This window comes from Amblyomma maculatum, chromosome 1, assembly GCF_055883805.1.
Source record: "Amblyomma maculatum isolate TAMU_Amacu chromosome 1, ASM5588380v1, whole genome shotgun sequence".
NCBI classification, from domain to species: domain Eukaryota; kingdom Metazoa; phylum Arthropoda; class Arachnida; order Ixodida; family Ixodidae; genus Amblyomma; species Amblyomma maculatum.
In genome coordinates, this window is record NC_139344.1 from 200,291,460 (window position 1) to 200,314,510 (window position 23,051).

A 23,051-nucleotide genomic window follows, 5' to 3' on the forward strand; every position below is an offset into this window, starting at 1 on the left:
CAAGTTTTCGAAACAGCGCGAAGGAAGACTGATGGACAGGCGCTGCCTTCAGTCCCTAAAGCCCGGTTCACACTTCAGGAACAACAGCGACATGAATTTTCGCCAGCAAGTCAGAAACTTGTTTCCCAGCAGCCTGTCACACCGCAGAAACCGGTGACAAACAATAATGTAGGTTGCCGGGATGTTGACTCCGTATGACAGACTTGGGCAATGAAAACTAAACGCAAACAGTGTATACGTCAGAGTTGGCTTGTTCGCCGGCCGAGCGAAAATCCCGGCGACAATATATTACCAAGGAATGCACTTAACGGTGACTGATCTTTTTTTTTTTTTTTTTTTTTTTTTTTTTTTTTTTATTCTTTCCGTGCCTGCAAACAGTACTTGGAAAAAAAAAAAAAAGTCCCTTCATAGCTTTGATGCATCCTGCGGTACGGAGTCGTTCAAGCAAGTCGAACAGGGTGCCGTTCCGTTAATTCACAGAAGCTGTGGTGGGGGCATGGCGCCGTGGTTCCCCATGCCGACGAACGCGATGCGCTCCCTGGCACATGACCAGATAAAACAGAAGCGTCCTCCCACTCAAGACAGTGCCCAGCTTATAGTGCTCTAGAGAAGATACTCATGTTACAGAGGTGTGACGAGACCGACACGTTCAGCGGCTTTGGAACGGCTAATGTTTATTGGCGCAGACCGGTTGGCGTGCGCCGTACAGTTTTAGCGGATATATACCGATACATCCCTTATACCCAGCTTACCCTGCGTTCGCTCGCGAGGAGTCGAGCATGCCGTCTACACACTGCCACCAAGAAAAAAGCTTAGTGCATTGCACACTTGTGAACTTTCATTTGAAGACTGTTTGTGTGCCAGTATCAGACCTTAGAAGAAAAATCGCAAAGCCGCCAACTTCTGCTGGCAGCTTTTCGTCCACATTAAGAACGAGCAGAGACTGTCGTCTCCTTGCGTGTGGGTTATCTCCAGTGCACATGTACATGGCACATCTGTCCGTTATGAGCATGTGTAGCACAAGAAACGGCGCAGCTGGAAAGTTTCGCATCTAACCGCCGCATGTGGGCGTCTATTGTGCACTGCCGCAGAACCGAGGCGTGCGCCTAGATTCGCGAAACGACAATGACAATCTTGAAGTTCGCGTCAAAACTCGGCAGAAAAGTATACGAATCATACTGCATTAAGATGGAATTCACCACTTGTATTAGCAATTGAGGCCTCGGTCGCCTTATCCCACACATATCAGTGTGCCTGTGTTCTTTGCCAAGATTAGCTTCACTGTAGGGGTATATGTTCATGTCGGCTTTCAACGTCTTCTTATCCAAAGCATGATTTCCTGTGCTTGGTGCGTCACGACGGTCACGATATAAAACGAAAAAGTAATGCTGGTTCAATGCTGCAGAAATAACGCAGCCGCTGAACATGGAATTTTCAACTGACACAAAGTAGGGTTTATATCGAGGAAAGCTACAAAGCGTCTCTTCCCACACTGTGATAGAGGTTCACACGGGCTGGGCCCTACCCGCCGTGGAGAATTTGCCTGAGATAAGAGGGCGACATTGAAGTCAGCTCTCCAGGACGCTTTGACCTTGAATTAGACCCACTGCCCCAAAGCCACGCAGGCACATTCGTTGGGTTTGGTTAAACCAGTTGTAATTTTAGCTTACGGCTTCACGAGATCGTTTCAATAAGTGTCCCTACATTTTCTTAACATAACGATGACCAGCCGAGATGAAGTACCTTTATGCATGCCGCCAAGGCTAGAGTCGCACCAGAGAGCACGTCTCGCATATTGGTAAAACGTCTGCCAGGTCTGAACAAAAAGATTTCGAGGAAGATAGCTTCGAGGGTTTGCGTGGTACCTACTCTCGAACGCTACTCTTCAGGGCCTCACACTCTAACACTAACTTAAAAAAGCAGACAGTTAAGGTTAAATTAAATCCAATTCCGTATAGTCATGGTATGTTCTTAGATCTCTAGCTGGCAGGTTGAAATGACAGTCACTGTTTTTTGTACACCTGATCTGTGGAGGGAAATGGGCCTATATCTTCCGCGGATTCCCCGTGTTGTTGTGCAAGCAGCTGTTCGCTTTTCGTGTGAGCGAGATGCCTGCTTTCAGGTAGCGTCCTGTCCTTTTTTCTGCCTTGTGCCAAACGCACGCATACACCATGCGTGTGTTGTTGGAACCAAAAACGAAGCAAGCCATTATTCGTACAAGGCCGGTAAGGTGTTCCATTCGGCGGTCTAGTGTTCTAGAAGGCTGTAGCCGGGGCGCACCTCAGCCTGCACACTGCACACACGAAAGCTCTGAGTGGCGGCGCTTCGTTTTAAAGGCCCACTGTCCACCCTCCGGTCGAAAATATTTTCTTCCCCGGTGACTGTGAGACTTCGCCCCTAGAACGCAAGGCCGCAAAATGTTTTTGAAAAGAGTAACTAATAACGCAGTTACAGCCACCGCAATCACCCGATTCTGTCATGCCTCTCTCCTTCCGTTCCCTCGCAAAGGTTTTTCACTCTCCTGCCCGAAGTCGTCTAGCCTCCGCAATACAAATTCCCCTTCCTCCTCCGCGTTAGGCGGGAGGTGGGGCGTGGCTCTCCGCGAGCGCGAAAAAAAAAAAAAAAAAAAAAAAAAACGGTCGATGGAGCGCGTGCCGCTGGATTCAGTCTGGCCGTGGCGAGGGAAAAGCGCGCTGCGAGCGGTAGACACCCATCCTTCTCCCGTCAGTCAGCGAGACGGACCAATGGACGTCGTTCGCGGTACGTACGTCATTACTGGGGCCCGTCGGGCCAGCGCAGGAAACGGGGAAGCTGACTTCCCGGAGGAGAGCATGAGAGAGCTTTGAATTGTATTTTCGATGCTTTGCGGCGCGCGTGTCACTGTAGCATTCTGCACAGAATATCTCCGGTACCGGATCGAAACACTGCGCTCCTTTGCTTAAAAGGGCCTTCCCTGGACAGTGGCCCTTGAAGCGGCACTGCATGGGAGGCGACAGATAAAGCACAAAGCAAGCGTGCGCCGGGCTTTGCCCCCTATGACAATGCGCAGACGACAGGCTGGACTCCTTCACAGCGAAGGCAGCTGTCAGTAGAAAAGCTGCTAGGAAGAAAAAAAATTTTGCGCGGCGGGCAGACCATGCACGCTGGTCTACGCCAGGCTCAAGCTGCGGCTGGTCTTGTCAGATTCCCCGAGGCGCCGGGTGGATACATGGGTGCATGTGGCAGCAGTGCTCCCAGAAGGGTACACACGCGTCCACCACCGCTCGTTCTTTTCCCGCTCTGTCGAAAGATTCTTCCTTCAATCCAGCCTAAATAAAATTAGCTGTGGCTTAGCTCTGGTTAAGCCCAAGTGATTGCGAAAGCAATACCTCCCTGGCTGCGCTCTTGGCTCTGCTGGTGGTTTACATGGCTTCGCCCTTTATGCAACTAAAGGATTTACCCTTGACAAAACATGGTTTCTAGCTTGTTTATTCCAATGAACACGCTTTGGTGGTCCGTAAAGTAGCGACTCTTGGTCTGAACACTGCTCCGGTGGCTCTTCTACACGGCGCTTTGTGTTAATTATATCGCTCTGCACTACTCAGACGATTCTTCGGTATTCAGAGTCCATGAAACTACTCTCGCTCATAGAACTTGCAGAACGCCGCCGGGCTCGCAATTTTGCGGCATAGGCGCGTTGCTGTCACGTGGTAGCCGCGGCGCCGAGCGAAGGAACGACCTCCACCGACGACAGAAACGTGCTAGCAGTATTGCTTTAGGAATAAAAAACCAGCGAACGGCTGGGGAAGCCCTTCAGTTGTTGCTGTGTGCTTTCGATCGGACCTCTAAAGTTCATGCATATGTTGAAAACAACTTAGGTGTGCTGTTTCAAATTATATATGCTCAAAGACATCTGTGTACTATGAGCGCGAACAAGTTTCCACTGCGGCACTGCCGTCTGATATTTACGGTAAATGCGCGGTCTAAGTGAAAGTTTTGTTCATGCAGGTTCAAGCAGTTTCTTTAGCAGCTCTTGCCTTCTCAGTGCAGGCAATCTGGATGCAAGAGATAAGTTAAAAGGAGTGAAGTCCAGTTGCACTCTGGTATCTGCAGAGGTTTGGGTGTAGTGGTTGTCCAATGTCCACTTCTCGTAACTACAACCGCGATTCCACCGCAGATCAACCTTCACGAGTGCATATTGTCCAGAATTGAGATGTGGACTTATGCGAACTGCTGCAGAGTGCAGATTCCAGCAAGTTGGCACATACGTGTTGCTTTTCAGTCCCCATTCTATATGCTTTTTTTGTCATAAGCGAACCTAGATTTAAGCACACTAGCCAAGAAGCATAAGCGAACCTTATGCACGAAATGCTGGCCTATTCACTTTGTACACCATACTGCTCAAGTTAAGCAGTTTTGTATAACTTTATTAGTAATTGAAAAAAAAAAAATAATTTAGGCACTACTGAGGCGGAGTTTGCCAAAATCAGAAGCGCAACAGTTAAGTGTTTCACCGTTTTTTCTGTTCCTGAAGGAAGTCTGAATGCGATCGGGCACATTGGTGGCACCTGCAGCGCCGTGTCCAAACGCGGAGTCTCCCAAATGACATTACGCGTACACGTCTGCAGCTGTCGTGCATGGTCCCAGGCTTTCATGCCACGTCTTCCTATCCCACCCCCCCACATCTCGAAAGAGTGAAGACTGCATTTAATGTGAGGCATGAGGCACATGAGCTTCGCTGCAAACACTGCTAATAGTTACCACAAGGTAAGTGGACAGCATGTGTGTACCTGGGTACCAGAACTGCAGGAAGAGATTTTTTTTCTATGAAGAATCCACTTTATTTTTTGACCATACTACCCCACATCTTGTCCTCAATGAAGGGGCTGCATGCAAAAGGGCTACATTGCTTAGAAGCCTGCGCACTATGGCCTTGGATTAAAAAAAAAAAAAAAAAGCCATGGCACAATGCCTGGCACAGTGCTGCAGACTGTTATCTGGTGAACAGTACAAAATAAATAATATCCAGCTGTGCGTTGGTTGCGGAGACACAGGAAAATGTTTTAATATTAATGAATGGGCTTTGTTAGATGCCAACACATGAAAGAAGGCAATTTTAGGAAGACCACGTGAAAGGACATCGCAGAAATTTTGTTTGGAAAGGTGCACAAGGTAAAGCAAAGGTACTCTTACTATCAAAAAAAAATTCAGGTACCCTGCAATTAACCATATTGCACCGGAAATTTTTTTTGCCCAACTGCGATGAACAGTTGCCCCTGCCAAAAGTGCCCCTGTAACCCATGTCTCGAGCGGCACCCTGCTTCCACAGCCCATGCTGTGCGCTTATGTACAGTGGTCTTAGTTGTGCAAGGCAGCGCAGTGGCCAAATTGTGCGTGCTACGGCCATGGGGCATCCGAACTGCTGGTTGCATCTGTCCGCGGAACTGATGACCAGCCGTCGCGTGGTACCTGCAGCAACACAATGTACACTGATCACAAGAGGCTCTAATAAGAGGATAAGAGTGCACGAGCAATGAAAGCAAAAGGACCCAAATATACTGGATATGTGCGGGGAACAACAGCACAAACGAAGATGACAAGTAGGGACGACGCAGCAGTGCAAACAAGAAGCTCCTTAGGACGTACTACTAGGTAAACCAGAGAAGTGCTTGTTCTCCAGGAATTTCAGTCAGCAGCTTGGTAATGAAACATTTCCACTGTAACAGTATTTTCTTTGTGCATCGTGTTTCTGACAAGCACTGTACCACTCAAGCAGGTTTGCTTCGCAGTTTGGAGCTGCGAAGCAAATCCGGTTGAGTGGTACAATGCTTGTCAATTTGGTACAATTTGGCATATCGCAGGAGACGAATTCTCGCCCTCACCCTTCCAGAGCTTAGGTATTCCAGGAGTCCAAGAGCCTCCTCAGTACAGGGCTTAGAAACAAACCTTCCCTGCAGACTTCGAAAATGATGTTTTCAAAAAGCAAACTTTTCGGTTTCCAAGACCCGTGTCCTCCTTAAGAACCGCATGTTGACACAAGGGGAGCAAACCAGCACCGGCATATGATGACAAATGCATTATTTGGCGCAGGATGGCGTTATGCAAAAGCGCGGAGCACAGAAGTGTCGCAGAGAAACTGCAAATATATACTTTTAGCGATCTTCCTGCGCTTCGCACGTGAATGAAAACATCAGTTTTTTTTTGCTACCCCGAAATCACACTTCGTATTATATGCAGGTTCATGTTGTACACAAGACAACCCCGCTACAGTGAACTGATCACTGGTCCCAGTGACTTTAAAGAGGCTTTACTGTATGCGGGATTTTATGGCAATTCTAACTAGGAGCACGGGTCTGGCCAACACCCATGCAAGTCTACGGTTAATTCGGCAACGGTTAATTCGGACAGTGTCATATTAAGCTACAACTCAAAACTAGCAGTCATCCTAAGGGACCAAGAACTGCAGAAATATAGGCAGTTTTCCTTATAAATTTACGTCAACTGCTCCAAAATTGCAGACCTTTGTTAACCCCTTTTTTGTAGTGAGTGCGGTTTAAAAGTAGCCCAGCCAACTGCATGCAGTTTTCACATACTGGAAGCAGCATGTGAATGCTCATGAGGGATACATATGTATTATGGAGAGTAACCAAAAGTAATAGGAAATATGCCTCTGCCTGTGCCACTAGGTATAACGTGGAATCCGATACAATTCTCACAGGAATTTAAAATTAGAACATATCCAAAACAGGCCGTAAGAGCGAATGAAACTGTGCACAGAACTTGAGTTCATTATTGCGCTTTGAGAAAGAAAATGTTTATATTTATGTTTATGTTATGTTTATAATTATGAAACATCTGAAACGAGTGGCAGTCTTTTTACTCAGCCCCACACTCTCAACAAACCAAGGATTCCGGTAAACAAAATTTAAAAAAAGGGCTAGGGAGGTTGATTAGGCAAGCAAATAGCACTGAAACATCGATCACGAGCACTACTACTGTGGCTATTCGGCTCACTAGCACCTAGCACTCACCGCTCCATTGCGTGGCCTGGCTCCTCCACGATTTCCTCCTGGTCCACCACGCTGACCTCCACGCTGGCCACCTCGACCTCCACGCCAAAATCCACCCCTGCCCCTCCATGCATTACGCCTCATCCAGTTGTTTGCGGAAATGCCGAAAGTTTCGTGGTTCAGCTTGCGTTCTTGCCGCCAGTCTATCCTCTGCACACTGCACGAATGAAAGCAAGGCAATAGAAGTCACTGTGCTACTCAGGATGAGCAAACATGGACATAATTCAAACACTACCCAATTTTGACTCCGCAGGCTGACTTTCACATATGTGCAAGTGTTCGATCTGGTATCCAGACAGGGATTAGTTTCGTTGCAAATGTCTGCCTAAGCCCAGTGTCCAGAACACGTGGAAAGGTGAGGGAGGGGAGAATGCAAGGATGCCGACTTATGCAAAAAGTGGCTACAGTGCCAAAATCATAGGCAGATTTAATGCACATACCCTTTGCTTCTTTCAATGGCCTCGCAACTAATGTTGTCGAAGAAAGATTTGTTCTTGTCGTAATACACCACGTCATCGTCTTCATGGTTGTCACCCACTTGCGTTTCTGTGCCGGAGTCGTCTTTCTTTTCATCGGCTGAAAATAAAAGCTACAATAAGGTCTTGTTCCCCAGATCCTTCGAAACATTTTAGAAAGTTGAATAAACCGAGAACTAAACAGAGATTGTGGAAGGAGTCTGCTGCATGCAGACTCCTGGAACTCCAGCAACCGTTTGGAGTCAGAATGCAAAGCTCCCTTGGAGCTCATGTCATGGCCGGATTCAAGCAGCAGTGGCCCTACCACCCGCTAACGATGACTTCGCACACAAATTTTGAACATTTCCGCGTCACTCACAGCACACTACACCATCTTGTGTGTAGTCTAGTAACTGAAGCTTAGATTTTATCGCTGTTTACAGTTTTTTCCCGCGAGGCAGCCATGTTTGAATACGTTCTGAGCATCAGGTGCGGCAGCGTTGGAGTCTCATGCAAGAATGGCGGCATCAGTGTCGACTTGTGCTTAGAAACCTCGCAAATCTGAAGATTCCCCACTGTGTAAGACAGATTTTGACCTTAGCAGCAGTGACTCAAGATGCTGCCTTAAGGCTGGTTCACATGCAAGCGATAGAGCTAACCGAGCGGTTGCGACAAGAGCGAAAAATTTCCAACGCGTTGGAACTACGTCGCTCTCGCCGCCGCAACAGCTCAGAACAGGTTTTTGCGTCGCTGCGGCAGAAACCGTTAGAGTTTTCGCTTGCATGTGAACCAGGCTTGATCGTCAGAATTCAGCCCGGAACATCGGCGGCCACACTTTGACCTGTTTTACCAGAGTCTGCCTGCCTGCTGTGGATGTGTTAAGGTCATTTATCTCATTCCCAGGGTGTCAACGTCATTTGGGCACGGTATCTCCTCCCGCAAAACAGGGAGTGGCGTTCTGACCAAGAAGGGAACCAGGCATCAGTTTCGGCATGGCGCTCTGCAGCGGCCCTTCTTGATTGCTCATTATGCATCAAGAACACTATTCAATACTGAACTATTTTTTCACAGGGAGTGGCCAATATAATGCTCTGCATTTTGTACATCTCAAAAAAAAAAAAAAAAAAAAAAAAAAAATCAATTCATTTATAAGTGCATTTTGTCAAGTTTTGGTCAACTTGTTACTTCATATTATAGATGTATGCCTAAAAATAGAATACCTTTCTTTCCGTGTATTGTATAAAATTGTAGAAAGTTTTTACAGAAAAAATCTGAAACCTACAGAAAATGGTCACTTTGTCCACAGTAGGGAAAGATTGGTTTGTGGGGTTTAACGTCCCAAAGCAACTCTGGCTATGAGAGACGCAGTATTGGAGGACTCTGGAAATTTCGACCACCTGGGGTCATAGCGAGACTGTAGCACAAAGCAGACAGGACACACGAGAAGAAGCTTTGCGCTAGTCTCGCTATATTCACGCACCAACAAGCCCAAAAAGCTACCCTTTTCACCTGGGGTCCTTTAACATGCACTGACATCACACAGCACACAGGCGCCTTGCTTTTCGCCTCAATCAAAAAGCTGCTGCCAAGGCCGGGATTCGATCCCGCGTCCTAAGAACAGTAGTCGAGCGCTGTAACCACTGCGCCACCCCGGCAGGGTGGTATGGAAAGAGTTAAAGTACCTGTTCCACAGTGTGCATTTACATGGTCTTTGCTACATGGTGGAAAAATTGCTCACTCTTATGTTGCAAGACTTACCCTCAGTCATTTACAGCTATACCAAGTTCACTGCGCAGTGAACTATCGTTTTGTCATGATTCTGCATCTACAACACTGAGCTAGGTTAATTCAAAGAAACATGCAGATTATGTGCATGCTGTGCGATGTAGGCGCACATTCAAGAGCCCCAGGAGGCCCAGATTAATTCAGAACCACCCACTTCAGCATCTGTTCGGCTATGTGCAGACCCTGGACACTGCACTTGAAATCTCTTACCTTTTTTCTAATTGTAATACTAACTTCCATCCACAGGAAGCAACAGAAAACACAAACATAAAATGCAACATCTCCACGGGGATCTTCGCATATAGAAAGGAGTCAGCGGAACGTGGTAGGTGAACTGTATGAAGTAGGCGAGCTCAACGAAACAAAGTTGCAGCGATGAGGCAGGCTACAGACGACAGCTCAGTGCAGCTCGAAGATGCAGACAAAGATTTTGAGGGATACATTTCTACGGCGATGTAGATACGCAAGTGCAGCGACAGGAAGCATACAGACGCGGCATGTTTCAACAGCGCCTGTGACAAATCCTAGAGCCATCTATCAGATCCGCCACCAAGCTGAAGCACTGTAATTTCCAGAACACATTATGAAGGAATGCCTGGTCTCAATTCCAGCGCAAACCAAGCGCGTTCTTATGATTTGCTTGGGCCAATCTCCCCGTGTTGGACGGATTGCAAGACCAGATAAATTTGAACATTTTTTTGCAGTCGTGATAGCTATGGATGTCTGACTGGTATCACCACAGATATGTAAAAATACAAAACTGCACACGTTCACAAATTAGCTGCAATGCACAAAGAAAACCCATGCATACCCCCAAGTCTGCCAGAGAGGAAAGGGGGAAGACAGTAAAATATAAAACGCACTTACTAATCTTTGTCTGTGCAAGCTTGTTCTCAAGCTCTTGAAACTCTGCATTAGCCTGCTCGAAGTCGTATTCCCGGTCAAACTTGAGAGCCTCCTTTGGTTTTGCAGCACGAAATGCTCCCTGGCGAGGTCGCCCGCTAGCCACTCCAGACGAGCCACCAGTGACACCACCCCGGCGACCCCGTTGCTGCTGTGCCCCTCCCTGACGAGATTGCTGCTGCTGCTGCTGTTGGAGGCTCTGTTGGTGGTGCTGCTGCTGGCCATGCTGCTGCTGGTGGTGCTGCTGCTGCTGCTGCTGCTGCTGCTGCCTGCTAGGCCCTGCAGAACCCTGCTGCTGCCCATGGCTGCGCTGCGAGCCACCACGAGGAGACTGTCGTTTATCAGTGGGGGGAACTGAAACTTGAACCCCAGCATCCATTGTGGGGCTCTTCCGCTGCGCTGGAGTTGTGCTTCCAGACTGAGAACCTGAAGAAGAGTACAAGAAAGCACCAATGAACTGCGGGCATCTACTTGCAAATCAAAAATATGGCTTCGATTTTTTTTTGTTTCCCGGGAAGTCCACTCATTTCTTCCCACAAGCTGCACATTCGCAATTTTGAAAATAATTCTAGACACTCAGCAACATTCTCCTGTGCTGCTTTAATTTTCTTTTTTGAAGCTAACACACAACCGGAAAGTAAGGAGACTGACAAGCACGAAAACAAGTCTTATGATGGGTGCTGTATATACTGCAAAATCTAATTCTAATTAGGAGTGCAGTCCAGGCAGACAACCATGCGAGTTTATGGTGTCACACTTGTCTGGGCATCTGCAGGCTTGAATCAACTCCAGGGTGCAACCGGCAAAACCAGCACAGGTCAAACAGACCTCCCTGAACCTGAATTTCATGGCTGTGCACCTCTGGTGTGTTATTTGAGAGGCAATAGGAGAGAAATGTGTAGCAAAACGGCACATGCCCCCGTTGCCTCGTGCTTAGTGTTGCAAATGTTGAGACCATTTTTCCCCATCCCTACTTCTAGCTGCACTTCCCTTTCTCAGCAGACTGTGCCACCTTCTTTCCATATTCGTAGCCAGTTTTACTTTTTTCCTACATGCCGCATGCTTTACCTCATGGCTCCCAAGGCCTACGCATTATAATAGTATAGTTCCGCAGCTCACAATGGTATGCAAGATAAAAATTTGTTTTTTTGGCTCGACTTCAGGTTGCGTGAAGTCCCCTTAATTGACTTATTTTAGTATTTGATACATGCAAATGTGGCGCCAAGCCATTGGCTAATCAGACCATTTTTGCCTTTACTTTTACATTTTTTGCCTCTAATGCCTAATTAACTTATCAGCCTAACAATTTTTTCGGACACATTACGTCACCCTCTACCAATTGACACCACTCATTAACGTCTACCACTATTCACCGGGAAAAAAACAGCTCCCTTGTTCCACCCAAGAAAATAATAAAGAAAACTCGCTGAAGATGTCTAATATCTTTTTATGAAGTTATGGGTTGTTTTCAGAAGAGACTATTTTGAGACAAATGGTTTGCCGGGGGAACTAGCGGTCTGGAGCCAAGAAAGCCCAGTATCCCCACCACAGGAAACAGTTGGGTGGCAGCTCACATCTTCGCGACCTCTCCGCAGGTTTTGCATTTCACGTGCGCAATGCTGAACCCTGTCCATGATCAGGAACTATCGGAATTTCATTCCGCGCCGAAACCAAGGAGGTGGAACTCATTGGGTCGGCAACTTTCCCGCCTGAACGGACTGCGGATTGCACAACACAATGCGCCAGCTCCGCCGTAGAATAGTACTCGACAGCGGCATCAGCACAAAGTGTACCGTGATCCAGTATGCAAGTGGTGCTGTAATTTGAGCCTGCAGTGTCATCAGGCAGCATGGTTGATATTACCGGCACATCAGACGAGTCTGACACAGGCTGTAAAGCAATAATGGCAGCGTTTGGGCGAGTTGGTTAGACATGTTAAACCTGAAAAGCGCATAAAAAACACACGGACAACAGCAAGAGCTCGTGTGTTTTTTATGCGCTTTCCAGGTTTAACTGTAAAGCAAGGCCCATATGGCTCCTGGCGTTTGGGCCATGCCGGTTTCTCACAGCTTTCATAGGCTTGTTGCGTGCATGGTGACAATCAACATTGTTTTCTGGCATCTTTATCGTAAGGAAAAATTCTTCACAAGCGATTCGTCGAGAAACACCAGCACAAATGCAGACGCACAGGAAGTGGCAGCCACGACTGCAAACACAAAACAAAGAAAAAAGATGCGCCGCTCACGCCAGCCAATGGGAGACATGGAATGATGCATTGAGAGCCATTCAGATACCATAAACGGCCTTCGGAAAACAGACACTGGCAGCCACTGCTCTTGAGCGACGCCATTTTGGGACGGTGCAAATTGTGCACGCAAGGAAAAAAAAAATTAAAACCAAGCCGACGGCAGCGACTGGCCAGGTGTAACGTCCGCAGTGCACAAGGAAATTTAACAAATTTCATTTTCCGAGTGGCAGTTTGTGGCTGCTGTCATGCATTGAAAGAAACTTGAATTTCCCGAACGAATTCAGCGTTAATTTGAATATAGGTGCTCGAAATGATAAATGTTCCAAAAATGAGTCTCAGAATCTACTTTTTGACCATTTTAAGACCCGCATATTCCCTTAACAGAGGTTGCATCGAGACTGGGCTAGAAAATATGCTCCGGAGCAATAGGTTCATTGACTGAAGACTCACCGGACTGTTGGGATCCACCTAGGCTTGCCGCTGGCGGCTGCGAAGGCTGTGACGAGTACTGTGGAGCCATAGAATATGACGGCAAAGTTCCCACAGGACCATATGATGAAGGTGCCTGGTTGTATGCAGGCGCAGAAAAGCCTGCTCCAGCACCAACAGGAGTAGCTGAATGCTGCGTGCAATAACGTACACAGGAATGAAATGGCCCTGAAAGAGTTCGCACCAAAAAGAAACACAAGCAAACCAATTTTCAAAAGAATGAAAAGAGGCATCTCATCACATTTCATATATTCAGGAATTTATTGTCTTTTTCACATCCATGCCTTTTAAAAATTTTGTAACAGTCTTTTCAACGAAAGTTGGCACTAAAATTATTGCCGTTATGCATAATGCCTGATGCAATTGTACAAAGAATTTAAATAGCTACGGGTTGCATATGGCACACACCAAGGTTGTTTGATTTGAAGATTGCAAGTAAAGAAAAGTTTTCCAGGGCCCCTCAAAATTGCTTGTTAATTGTGAGTCCCAAAACGGTCTAATCCAGCAGTCAATATTAATGAGCTCACCGCTTAACCTCACATGCAGCAATGGCCAAAAGGCATCCTCCTTACACCTTATGAATTTGTATACCATGATGACATCACGATGACATGATAAACAGTTCCACCTAATATTTAGAAGAACTATATACATTCCTTGCAGAGCATACTGTCCTCTCCATGGCATTTGCAATACGGTGGCGACAAAATGCACTCCGACTGCATGTAACCAGCGCTGACAAACTGCAGCTGCTAAGGGTCACCTTACATAGCTAACTTTCACAAGTGATGAAATCATTACCACGTAGGCACTGTTCAATGTCAGCAGTATGGCTATAAATACTACAAAGGAAACGGACAAAGCAGTCTTCTAGGTAAGTAGGCCAGTGGGTTCACTTCGGGCCTCATGCAGAGGCCACTGCTATATAACCCAAGCTAGAGTGAACTAGAAGAGGAGAAAGCCTCATTAACAAGCCTGAAATTGAAGCCAACAGAAGTCATTTCTGCTTGGAGCGCTGCGATTGTTAGCCCTCAGTCAGTGTCTTTAGAGACAGGCAGCGATGTCTGGGCGGTAGGTACAGTGGACAGAGCATTTGTCTTTCATGCAGAAGCCAATGGTTCGATTCCCAGCTAGTAACAAGCTTCAAATTTTAAAATAGTCTAAAATCGTGCAGTGCCGTATTGCAGACAGGTCATGGTGTGTCTCATGCCCTCACGTAACCTCCAGAATATGTGGCCCTGCCAAGGCACCAATTTCGAAGAAGTTATCTGCAAACTGCTTCCGGTTATTGCTCTTGCAACTTGTGAAACTTGAAAAATAAAGCAACAGTGGAGCTATAAAGTATTTTCTTTTTCGTTATGAATTATGCAGCTTGCCTGTCATTTGCAGATAATTTCTGCTCCACTTTGAGGGAGCGGAAGCCAGTGAAAGGTATCCCTTTGACCTTCGCCTGTTCATGAAGAAAAGGTAAAACAGTGTTGAATTTTTTTGAAGCGAGTGCAGTGAACAAAGGAACTTACTGTATGCAGTGTTGAGCTTGGAATGCGTTACACTTTTTGGTTGAGTCAATATTTTGAAGGTACAGACCTCTAATGATTATAGGCCATTGCAAGTAAAGGCCAGCATTTTAAAAGATAACATACGTGCATTAAGAAATGAATCCCGTGTGATTATGTGGGTCATTTATCTGTTTTCACGGTGATGCAGCGCTACTTATCTGCAGTACTGCACTGCACAAGTTTAAACTAAAAAAATGGAAACAATGCTACCAGCTGAGAACTGAACCTCTGTCTCGAGCGTGAAAGTCAAGTGCTCTGAGACTGCATTGCACTACTGGCCAGGAGTTTCCATCAAACTCTGAAAAGGAACATAGTAAGGCTAACGATCGCAGTGCTCCAAGCAGATGAAATTCTTTTTTGGCTTCAGTTTCGATGCATAGGTGGCATAGGCGTTCGCAGCATTCTTCTAGTTCACTCTATCGAAGCCCTCCAGAGCTAACAGCAGCAGAACCTGGTGGCCTGTACATTTTCAACACAAGCAGAGCATGCAAAAGACAGTGTCAAGAAAAGACCAGGAAACTTGCCATATAGTATATGATATAGTATGTCTTCAATGCATTGAACAAGTGGCACACTGCACCTTTAATGGACTGCATACCAGTCCTGAACCAAGCTTAAAGACTCAATAGCGAGTAAAGTAAAACTGTAAGCAAGTAAAACTGCATTCATCAGCAGCCGGACTATACCCACTGCAGGGTGAAGACCTCTCCCATATCCTGCTTTATGAAGTATCTAAAAAGCCTTTGGGACGTTAAACCCTACAAACCAACCAACCTTTAGAAATAACTTTTACAAAACACACGACATGGAAGCAGATGCTAGACAAGGTCACAAACTATACAAGACCATCCACTGTGCCAGCACTGAAATTCTTAATATCAAGTGCAGTAGGAAACATGAAAGCTTCCACTGCTCTGACGAAGTCAGTTTCAAATGGTGCCACAGCTCTACAGGTATCCACACGAAATTGATGGAATGGTGTACTTTCGCATTCACATCACTTCTCACTGCCTCCAGTGCTCGAATAAGAGGTTTCAGCGCCATGACAGTCCATGCAAACCTGACCAAGTTTCTGGTCAATTTGTCAACTAACACCACAGTGTCCAACTCCCATGAATTAGACAAGTATGCGGAGCACTGTGCCACATTTATGCAATGTATTTGCAAAAGAAGTCTTGCATCCATATACACAACTGATCTTTCACTGCATGTAGCTTTTAAAGGAGCAGTTCATTAAAATGTTAGCAACAAATTACTTGCATGCGAAAGTAACTCCTTGTAATAGAGCCAGTGATCAACCATATTTTTCAAAACTTTGAGCAAATTGGTTGGCGCACAGTAGTGGTTTTACAACTATTCTCCGTGAGGGTATAGGCTTCCAAAGCACTGTCGAGCGGCGCTGCTGCTCCTGCCGGGAGCACCATCTCCGACAGAAAAATAGAAACTGGGGATACACGCAGAGGCACCACGTAGGCTCCCGTGCACGTTTTTCCTCTGCGTTCTTTTGCTTCTGCTCACGTGCAGACATTGCGTGCCGCAATGATCCGGATGCCATCTATTTCAGAAAAGCACGCACTGCGAGGCCGCTGGCTCTGCTCGCTGCCTTCACGGCATGCGCCGCGCGCTTTTTCTAGCACGAGCATGCGCCCCCGCAGGCGCATCGAGACATGCCACCCGCATTCAGTCTTGATTGAGCAACCCGACATGTATTACCATGAAGGATACTTAATTATAGGCGGGAAACTTTACCAACGTCTGCACTGTAGACCAGACGACGGACTGCGATGAGCAAATACTGATTGTGAACGAGTCTTACGTTAGCAAGAACGTAGGAAGTGCATTTCGAGGTAAGTCCGCTATGCAATTATATTGTATATAATATGTTTAAAAACTGCTAAGTATTATCAGTACTGTGAAATAAAGTGGCTCACTCGTTGACTATCGTTTTGGCCTGTAGCATGCAATCTGCAGGTTTTTTGTTATTGCGATGTTACCAAAGCAAATCTTGCAGTACAAGAATAAGTATATAGTCCGAAAGAGGTGTTCCTTCAAAGGCAAGAACGGTAGCAATCTCATAAGCACATGTGTGCTCCGTGCGCTGCACGCGACATAACCGGCTCACTGGCTCTGAAGGCAGGTGAAATTCAAGCTTGTACTACATTGAGTTTTATTCGGTTCTTATTAAATGGTTGTGCTTCATTTATGATAATATTTGGTTTGTACTCCTGAATCCTGTGGCGTGAATGATGTGCTCCGTAGCGTCAATTAAGCCATAGCTAGGATCGCTTTTGTACTGCACTTCTGACATCTACGTTATTAATAATAATAATTAGTTCACTTATTGGCCAATTTGCGGAAATCTGCAATTTTCTTGGTCATTTTAAAAATGAAAAGGCAGCTGTGGACACTTAGGGCACATTCACACATCAGTGTCGATCGAAGACATCGCATCTGTTGATTTGGTTGCTTTCAGAGCACAAAGCAGGGAGAGCACAGAAAATCGACAAAACAAGACACGCGGGGAGCAAAGAGCAGGATAATCTTCTATAGTCTTCACTTTGCATGGTTTTAAACCATAGTACTCTTTTGATGCCTTTCCAAGCAGTCTGTCAACTGTCAACATGTCTGAGTTTACGAAAAAAGGGGAAATTGCCTCTTTTCGTTTCCACAAAGAACACTAGTCTTATCAGAACGCTGTCATGCGGTTGGAAAAAACAGGTCTTGCCGAGACACTTCCAAACAAATCTGCAAAGTTTTACTTGTGAGCCTTGTCTTTTGGCGCTTTGCCTACTATTGTGGCTGCCCACAACACAATGCTACTTAGTACTTCCATTTTGCATCAGGGGAAGCGTTTTTGTATTGGCAAATAACCTCCAGGCACAACTCTATCGCCGCACGTGCACTGGAAGCTAGCGGAGCGTCTGCTCCGGCAACGTCCATCGTTTTACATTTCGCCACCACACCGGCGCGGCGGAACTTGAGCTTGGGTTCCCTATACACTATTAGGGCGATGCCATCATGAGCTCTAGGCAACCGGAGGCTGCTATTCACTGCAGCCACGACTTTCACAATTCCGGTACCTGCGAGAGCCGCCTACTTGTGTTACTGCACAGGACGTACGAGTAATATATCGCACCTCGCCAGCGCGCGCGCACACACACACAAAGCATGAATAACATACTTTATGCACACCAGCTCAAAATGAAAATGCACAGCAGAACATATCGTGCCACTTTCCAGGACTTCACGAAATTACTGATGGTTTCCCTGACAGTCCCCGATTGTCAGAAACCCTGGTTATGAATGGAGGGATTTATTGGGAGGGATCTGGGAGAGGTGTTTGCCCCACAGTGGTTTTAGTCAGGCTGGTGGTCTCAGATGCCAATGAAGTTAGCCCCAAAATAGTGGAGCGACGAGTGATGGAGCACCAACTGTTCCGCTTGTTGTACTTAGTTCTGATAAATAGCATGTCCTGGCCCCTTTAACCTTGCCTTAGATTTACAATGAACAATCACATGGGTGCTATCCCACTACTGGTCAGCTCTTCAAATCAGACTAACGAAATCAACATGAAAGAAGATGCCAAAGTTTGCCACTTTTTGATTGGAGTAGTGTAAGAGACTAATGTATACGAACCACCATGAGCAATGTTTTTAAACCAGCAAAGAATTTATAATTTTTTCTTTGTGCAGTTTCAGCTTTGGTTCTAGCCACTGAGTGAAGGCTGTGACGTCGTACACATGGTCTGGTACACACCACACCGTACAGCCTTGAGCTACCACTCTGTGGCAACATTACCCGAACTAAATATAAAGCCTTGCTTTCGTTATATGAACCTGCCTATGTGTCCCATGCCACTTTACAAAAGCTGTCAAAGTTGCGATCTCGCGATGTCACAACCCACATTCCGATTCCTGCCAGACCATGTCGCCTGCCAGAAGCATGCACATGTCGTTGCACAACACTGACGACAAAGTTTCCAGCCCTTTAACTATCAGATTAAAATAAACAACCGGTCAGTAAGCACCACATGCACAAGCATGGTAAAATAGCTGTGGGAATGCCGACTTGAATGCACATAGAGAAGGCAATACCATAAGAAGTGGTCTATCATACTGGACACATTGAGACTCAGCTGAAAGCCACATATAAGGGCTGCTGCACAAAATTCATGAACAGCAGTCCTTGTACACTTGAGAAATACAAGACTATGCAAAAACAACTGTGCTTCTATAAAAAGAAAGAACTGGCAAATATGAAGTTCACAGGCGACGAAACACAGGAGAGGCACACAATACACATAACAAGGACAATGCTGCACTGACAACTGATCAAATTTAACACCAACATCCTCTTCCTTCTCCACTTCTAAGGACACACCACTGCTTCGACGGTGCTCCTAATGATCTAAAAAGTCTCTACGACAGGAGAACAGAAGGCATGCTAACGCAGCCTTCACCAGCTAAAAATATCTTCTAAAATCTCTCGTTAATCTGCCTTTGTTCTTTCTCAAAACTGCTACTTTATTAAGTGCTGTTGAACGGAGAGTGCAGTGTATCGCAAGGTTAGTCCCGGACTTATCCAATATCGTAGAGGCATGTTTTCTAACCCTATCGTTTATGCATCTTCCAGTCTGGCCGATATAATTCTTGCCACAGGACAAGGGGATGTGATAAACAATCCCTTGGATGCACTCAGAGTATTGTTGGGAGGCGTAGGATTTATATGAACGCCATATCCATGGCTTCACCCACAACATGAAGATTGGGAAGTATGGCATTCATATAATTCCTACGGCACCCGACAAAGCTAGAAGTATGTGTGCGCGTGTAAATGGGAATGACAATCTATTGAGATGCAAAACGGCGCATCGAACAAGATACTCCGAGTGCATCCAAAGGATTGTTTATCACATCCCCTTGTCCTGTGGCAAGAATTATATCGGCCAGACTGGAAAATGCATAAATGATAGGATTAGAGAACATGCCTCTACAATATAGGATAAGTTCGGGACTAACCCTGCGATACACTGCAAGGACTGCATTCTTTGTTGAAGACCAACCTTTTTTCACAGAACTTAAAGTAGCAGTTCTGAGAAAGAACAAGGACAAAATAAAGAGAGATCTTGGAAGCTTTGGAGATATCTTTAGCTGATGAATACTGCGTTAGCATTCCTTCTGTTCTGTCGAAGAAAGAAAAACTTTTTAGATCATTGGGAGGACCGTCAAAGAGAAAGTGGTGTGTGTCATTAGAAGTGGAGAAGGAAGAGGATGTTGGTGTTAGATTCGATCAGTTGTCAGTGCAGCATTGTCCTTGTTTATGTGTATGTATTGTATGCCTCTGTTTCGTCGCCTACTCTGCTGCGTGGTGCATCATGTCGTCTGACCAACTAGCTCTACTTTCAACGGTAGTAAGAAGTTCACAATTACAATGGTAGAGGTGCAAACTGATGGGTAGGTGTCGAACTAAATTCCCTTAATGCAAATTAAACACAGTAAATCTGCCATTTTCAGTGGCTTCCCACCAAGAAGTAGCCACAGTAACTGCAATGTGATGAACCAGTACACAACACCATGACCAGCAGCACTTACTTGAACAATGGCAGGGTCATTAGTGAGACCTCCAGGCAAAGTTGACTGGGGCTTGGGAGGCTCGGACACACGAAGGTCTTTAATGTCATGGGCCCTGAAGATAATATACTCGTACACTTCATCTCTGGGCGCTACGGGGCGATCAGTGGGGCGATCTTCAGTGCCAAAGGACCGTACTAAAGAAGAAAGAAACGAAAGCAATGTGTTAGTGCCTTCAACAAACATGCCATATCAAGTGCTAGCAAGGTATGAGTACTACAAGTGCCTGCATTCACCATGAAGACAAAGCTTGAAGGACAAGATTGCTAATAAAGATTTGAAAGGTCTCATGAGCTTAGTCATTGGCAATAGGCATTCAGGGCTCACTGTGCTGCATCCAAAGCAAAGGTACAATTGTGTTCAACATGACTTGCAATGCCCAGCAGCATGGCCACAGGACTTCCCTGAAGCAAAGTGGGGCTGCCAGGTACAGCACTTCACTTGCAAACGAAAGGGAAATAATTTTGCTCCTCCAGATGCCAGCATTCTCCCCTGTGTCAAATGTTCTGGGCAGTGCGAAGTGCTCCATGTAGTCTCGCTTAACATAACAGTACAAGCCCTTACGCGGCGATGCCTGTGTTACAATTCAAGGCACAACTGGTCTTGTCACATTGCATACAGAGTCTGCGATGAAACAAGTTTGGCGGTGCAGCAGCCTGCATTCCATACACAGTACTGTTTCGCACATAAAAGTTTTGTGCAGACAAGATGGTTTCTGATCGTGTTGGCAAGACATGGGAGATGCAGCTTACTGCCGAAGCTGTGGCATCCTTTCCACTTCATTTTCATAACATCCCCATGTGTCTACAAAGCGTTGTAGCCACATGCTCGCAGTGTCAAGCTGAAGCACGATAGTGCAGTGCACGTTTCATTGTACTAAATGTATAGTAAGCAGCACACCAAAATAAATTTTTTGGGTTCCAGTCACCAAATTTAGAGAACACCAAGTTCCCCCAATTCAAAGCTTAGCTAATGATCATTCAGAAAGCAAATATTGTATAATCGAATGTCCAATTTCCTGTTCAAACTGATGCAAAGAGCCAACACAATCGACTATGTAGAACAGACGTTCAAAGTTTATGCTGCATGTCTCATTTACCACTTGTTTACTGTGCAGCAGATTCATTTCAGGGACACCGTATTGGAAGACAGATAATATGAAGCACTTTGCATTCTTCAACATGGATTTTTCACACATGAAGTGCACTTATGCTTTCTCATTTGCATCCATGGAAACTGCCACACGATCAAACCAGATGCTATGCGCAACTGCCACAGAGAGGCATAAGTTGCCTGTATAATGCGATAACTCCAGTCTATTTCGAACTCCATACTATGCAAAGCCCAATTTGCCATAAAATGGAAGATTTTAGAGCTCAGCAAACAATTCAGAAGACCTGCGCAGTTAATATGCAGAAATTTAAAGGTATAAATAAATTACCAATTAATGCTATTAATGCCAACACTTGTCAGAAATGAAACAGTTGAAATTAAGCTAAAACACTCAATAACTGCCTTTCAATGCAGAGCAGTCCCAAGAAACATCGTAGAGAAACGAATATTTACTGGCCGGACAACAAAACAGCTAGCAGGTCAGGCGCACACATGCTGTTAAACAGAAATGAACCGAAACTCTCTGCACAGATACAAAGCAAAAATTAAATGTATTTGGGTTAACATGAACTGACTAGTGCTGAAGTAAAATGAAAGTCAGTTCTTTAAAACAACGAGGCTTCGGACCGACAACTACGAACACAGCTGGAAGGCATGCTCGCAAGTCGAAAGCAGTATTAAAGCAAAAACAACGGCACGGAAGTATATTAATCCAAAGGCAGAATTGTTAGCCGCTGACAAAGTAACAAGCCCGACTATTACGTTAAACAGAGACGTCAACCACGTGCAAACTCAGCAGGCGTTCGGCAATTAAAGTGAAGGCACCGAGCGAGTACGAAAACAGACAACCAGCAAAAGTGCGTCGACCTCAAGACAGCATAAACCGGGGAAATTACCGAATACTACATTTTTGAGCACGGCTCAAAGGTAGCGACGAGTCGCTCATACGGTTCAGTTTCCAGCAAGACAACAAAGGGGGCTGAACCTGTCTTGTCCAAGTTTTTAAGTTGACCAAAGACAAACGCGAACTAACGCGGTCAACAAAGTAAAACCGGCACAAAGCTACGCCAAGCCTTTACGACACGCAAAGCAATATTTACACCGGCAATTGTGCAACATGTTTTACACTTATGCAAATTTGCTGTTCCACTAGAGATAACGCAAGAAACTCGTAAGCCTAAAGTGACAACGCAAAAAAACTGAAGCTTCCACAGTTTTCTCCTCTGTGCGTATTTCGCCAACAACGGTATAAAGTACTTAAAAACAGAAGAGTCCTTTGTTCGGCTTTCTCAACTCCTTCCCGCGCCCGAAACATCTGACCGACGGAACGGCGCAACATTTACCGTGCCTTCTGTGTCACCCGCTGCACTCACTGAACAGGCACGTGACAATTCAGAGCGCTCGAAAGCAGGGTTCACGCATATTTCGCACATAAAAGCGGACAACGACAGACGTTCATAACACTTCGACAAGACGCTTATACTGACCTTTAGCCAAAGCAACGGTTGACTCTTTGGTATCGATAGTGTACAGAATGCCTTCATACCGAATCTCCGACTTTGATATTAGGCTTATTTTGCTGCCTAAGTATGGTATACCGGTACTCATTGTGCACTCGGGAACGAACTGCGTGCCTCCAGCAGGATCACAACAGATTACTCCGGCCTAACCAACTCAACCCGAGTCAAATCATGAGATGAGGAAATGGCGGACCTGAACCCGTTTTTACGCAACCGGCCAAGGAGGCGCCACCATCGAAAGTGGTATGCAAAGTAGCCTCGTCCTAATACTAAGATTTATCAAGACAAAATAATAGCATT

General features: G+C 45.8%; 1 protein-coding gene across 2 annotated transcripts; it reads right to left on the reverse strand.

The window, feature by feature from the left end:
* Positions 1-4,921: 4,921 nt before the first annotated feature.
* LOC146205355 (protein LSM14 homolog B-like) lies at positions 4,922-22,968 on the reverse strand. Of its 2 annotated transcripts, none has more exons than XM_084590012.1 (7): positions 22,719-22,968; positions 20,080-20,255; positions 12,891-13,062; positions 10,157-10,618; positions 7,490-7,625; positions 7,011-7,206; positions 4,922-5,448 (listed from the first exon to the last, which is right to left on the reverse strand). In XM_084590012.1, exons 1-7 carry the CDS (start codon positions 22,837-22,839, stop codon positions 5,377-5,379), a joined length of 1,335 nt encoding a protein of 444 aa, XP_084446138.1. In that variant the 5' UTR covers positions 22,840-22,968; the 3' UTR covers positions 4,922-5,376. The 2 variants fall into 2 exon arrangements, with proteins under 2 accessions (XP_084446138.1, XP_084446139.1); XM_084590013.1 differs by lacking the exon at positions 22,719-22,968 and adding an exon at positions 22,489-22,585.
* Between the last annotated feature and the right edge of the window lie 83 nt (positions 22,969-23,051).

Excerpts from the sequence above, each read along its gene's own strand:
- LOC146205355 (XM_084590012.1), bottom strand. The coding sequence starts at position 22,839 with ATGAGTACCGGTATACCATACTTAGGCAGCAAAATAAGCCTAATATCA. Across the intron at positions 20,256-22,718 it reads AACCGTTGCTTTGGCTAAAG|TACGGTCCTTTGGCACTGAA; the intron begins GTCAGTATAAGC and ends TTTCTTCTTTAG. Across the intron at positions 7,207-7,489 it reads GCCATTGAAAGAAGCAAAGG|TGTGCAGAGGATAGACTGGC; the intron begins GTATGTGCATTA and ends TCATTCGTGCAG.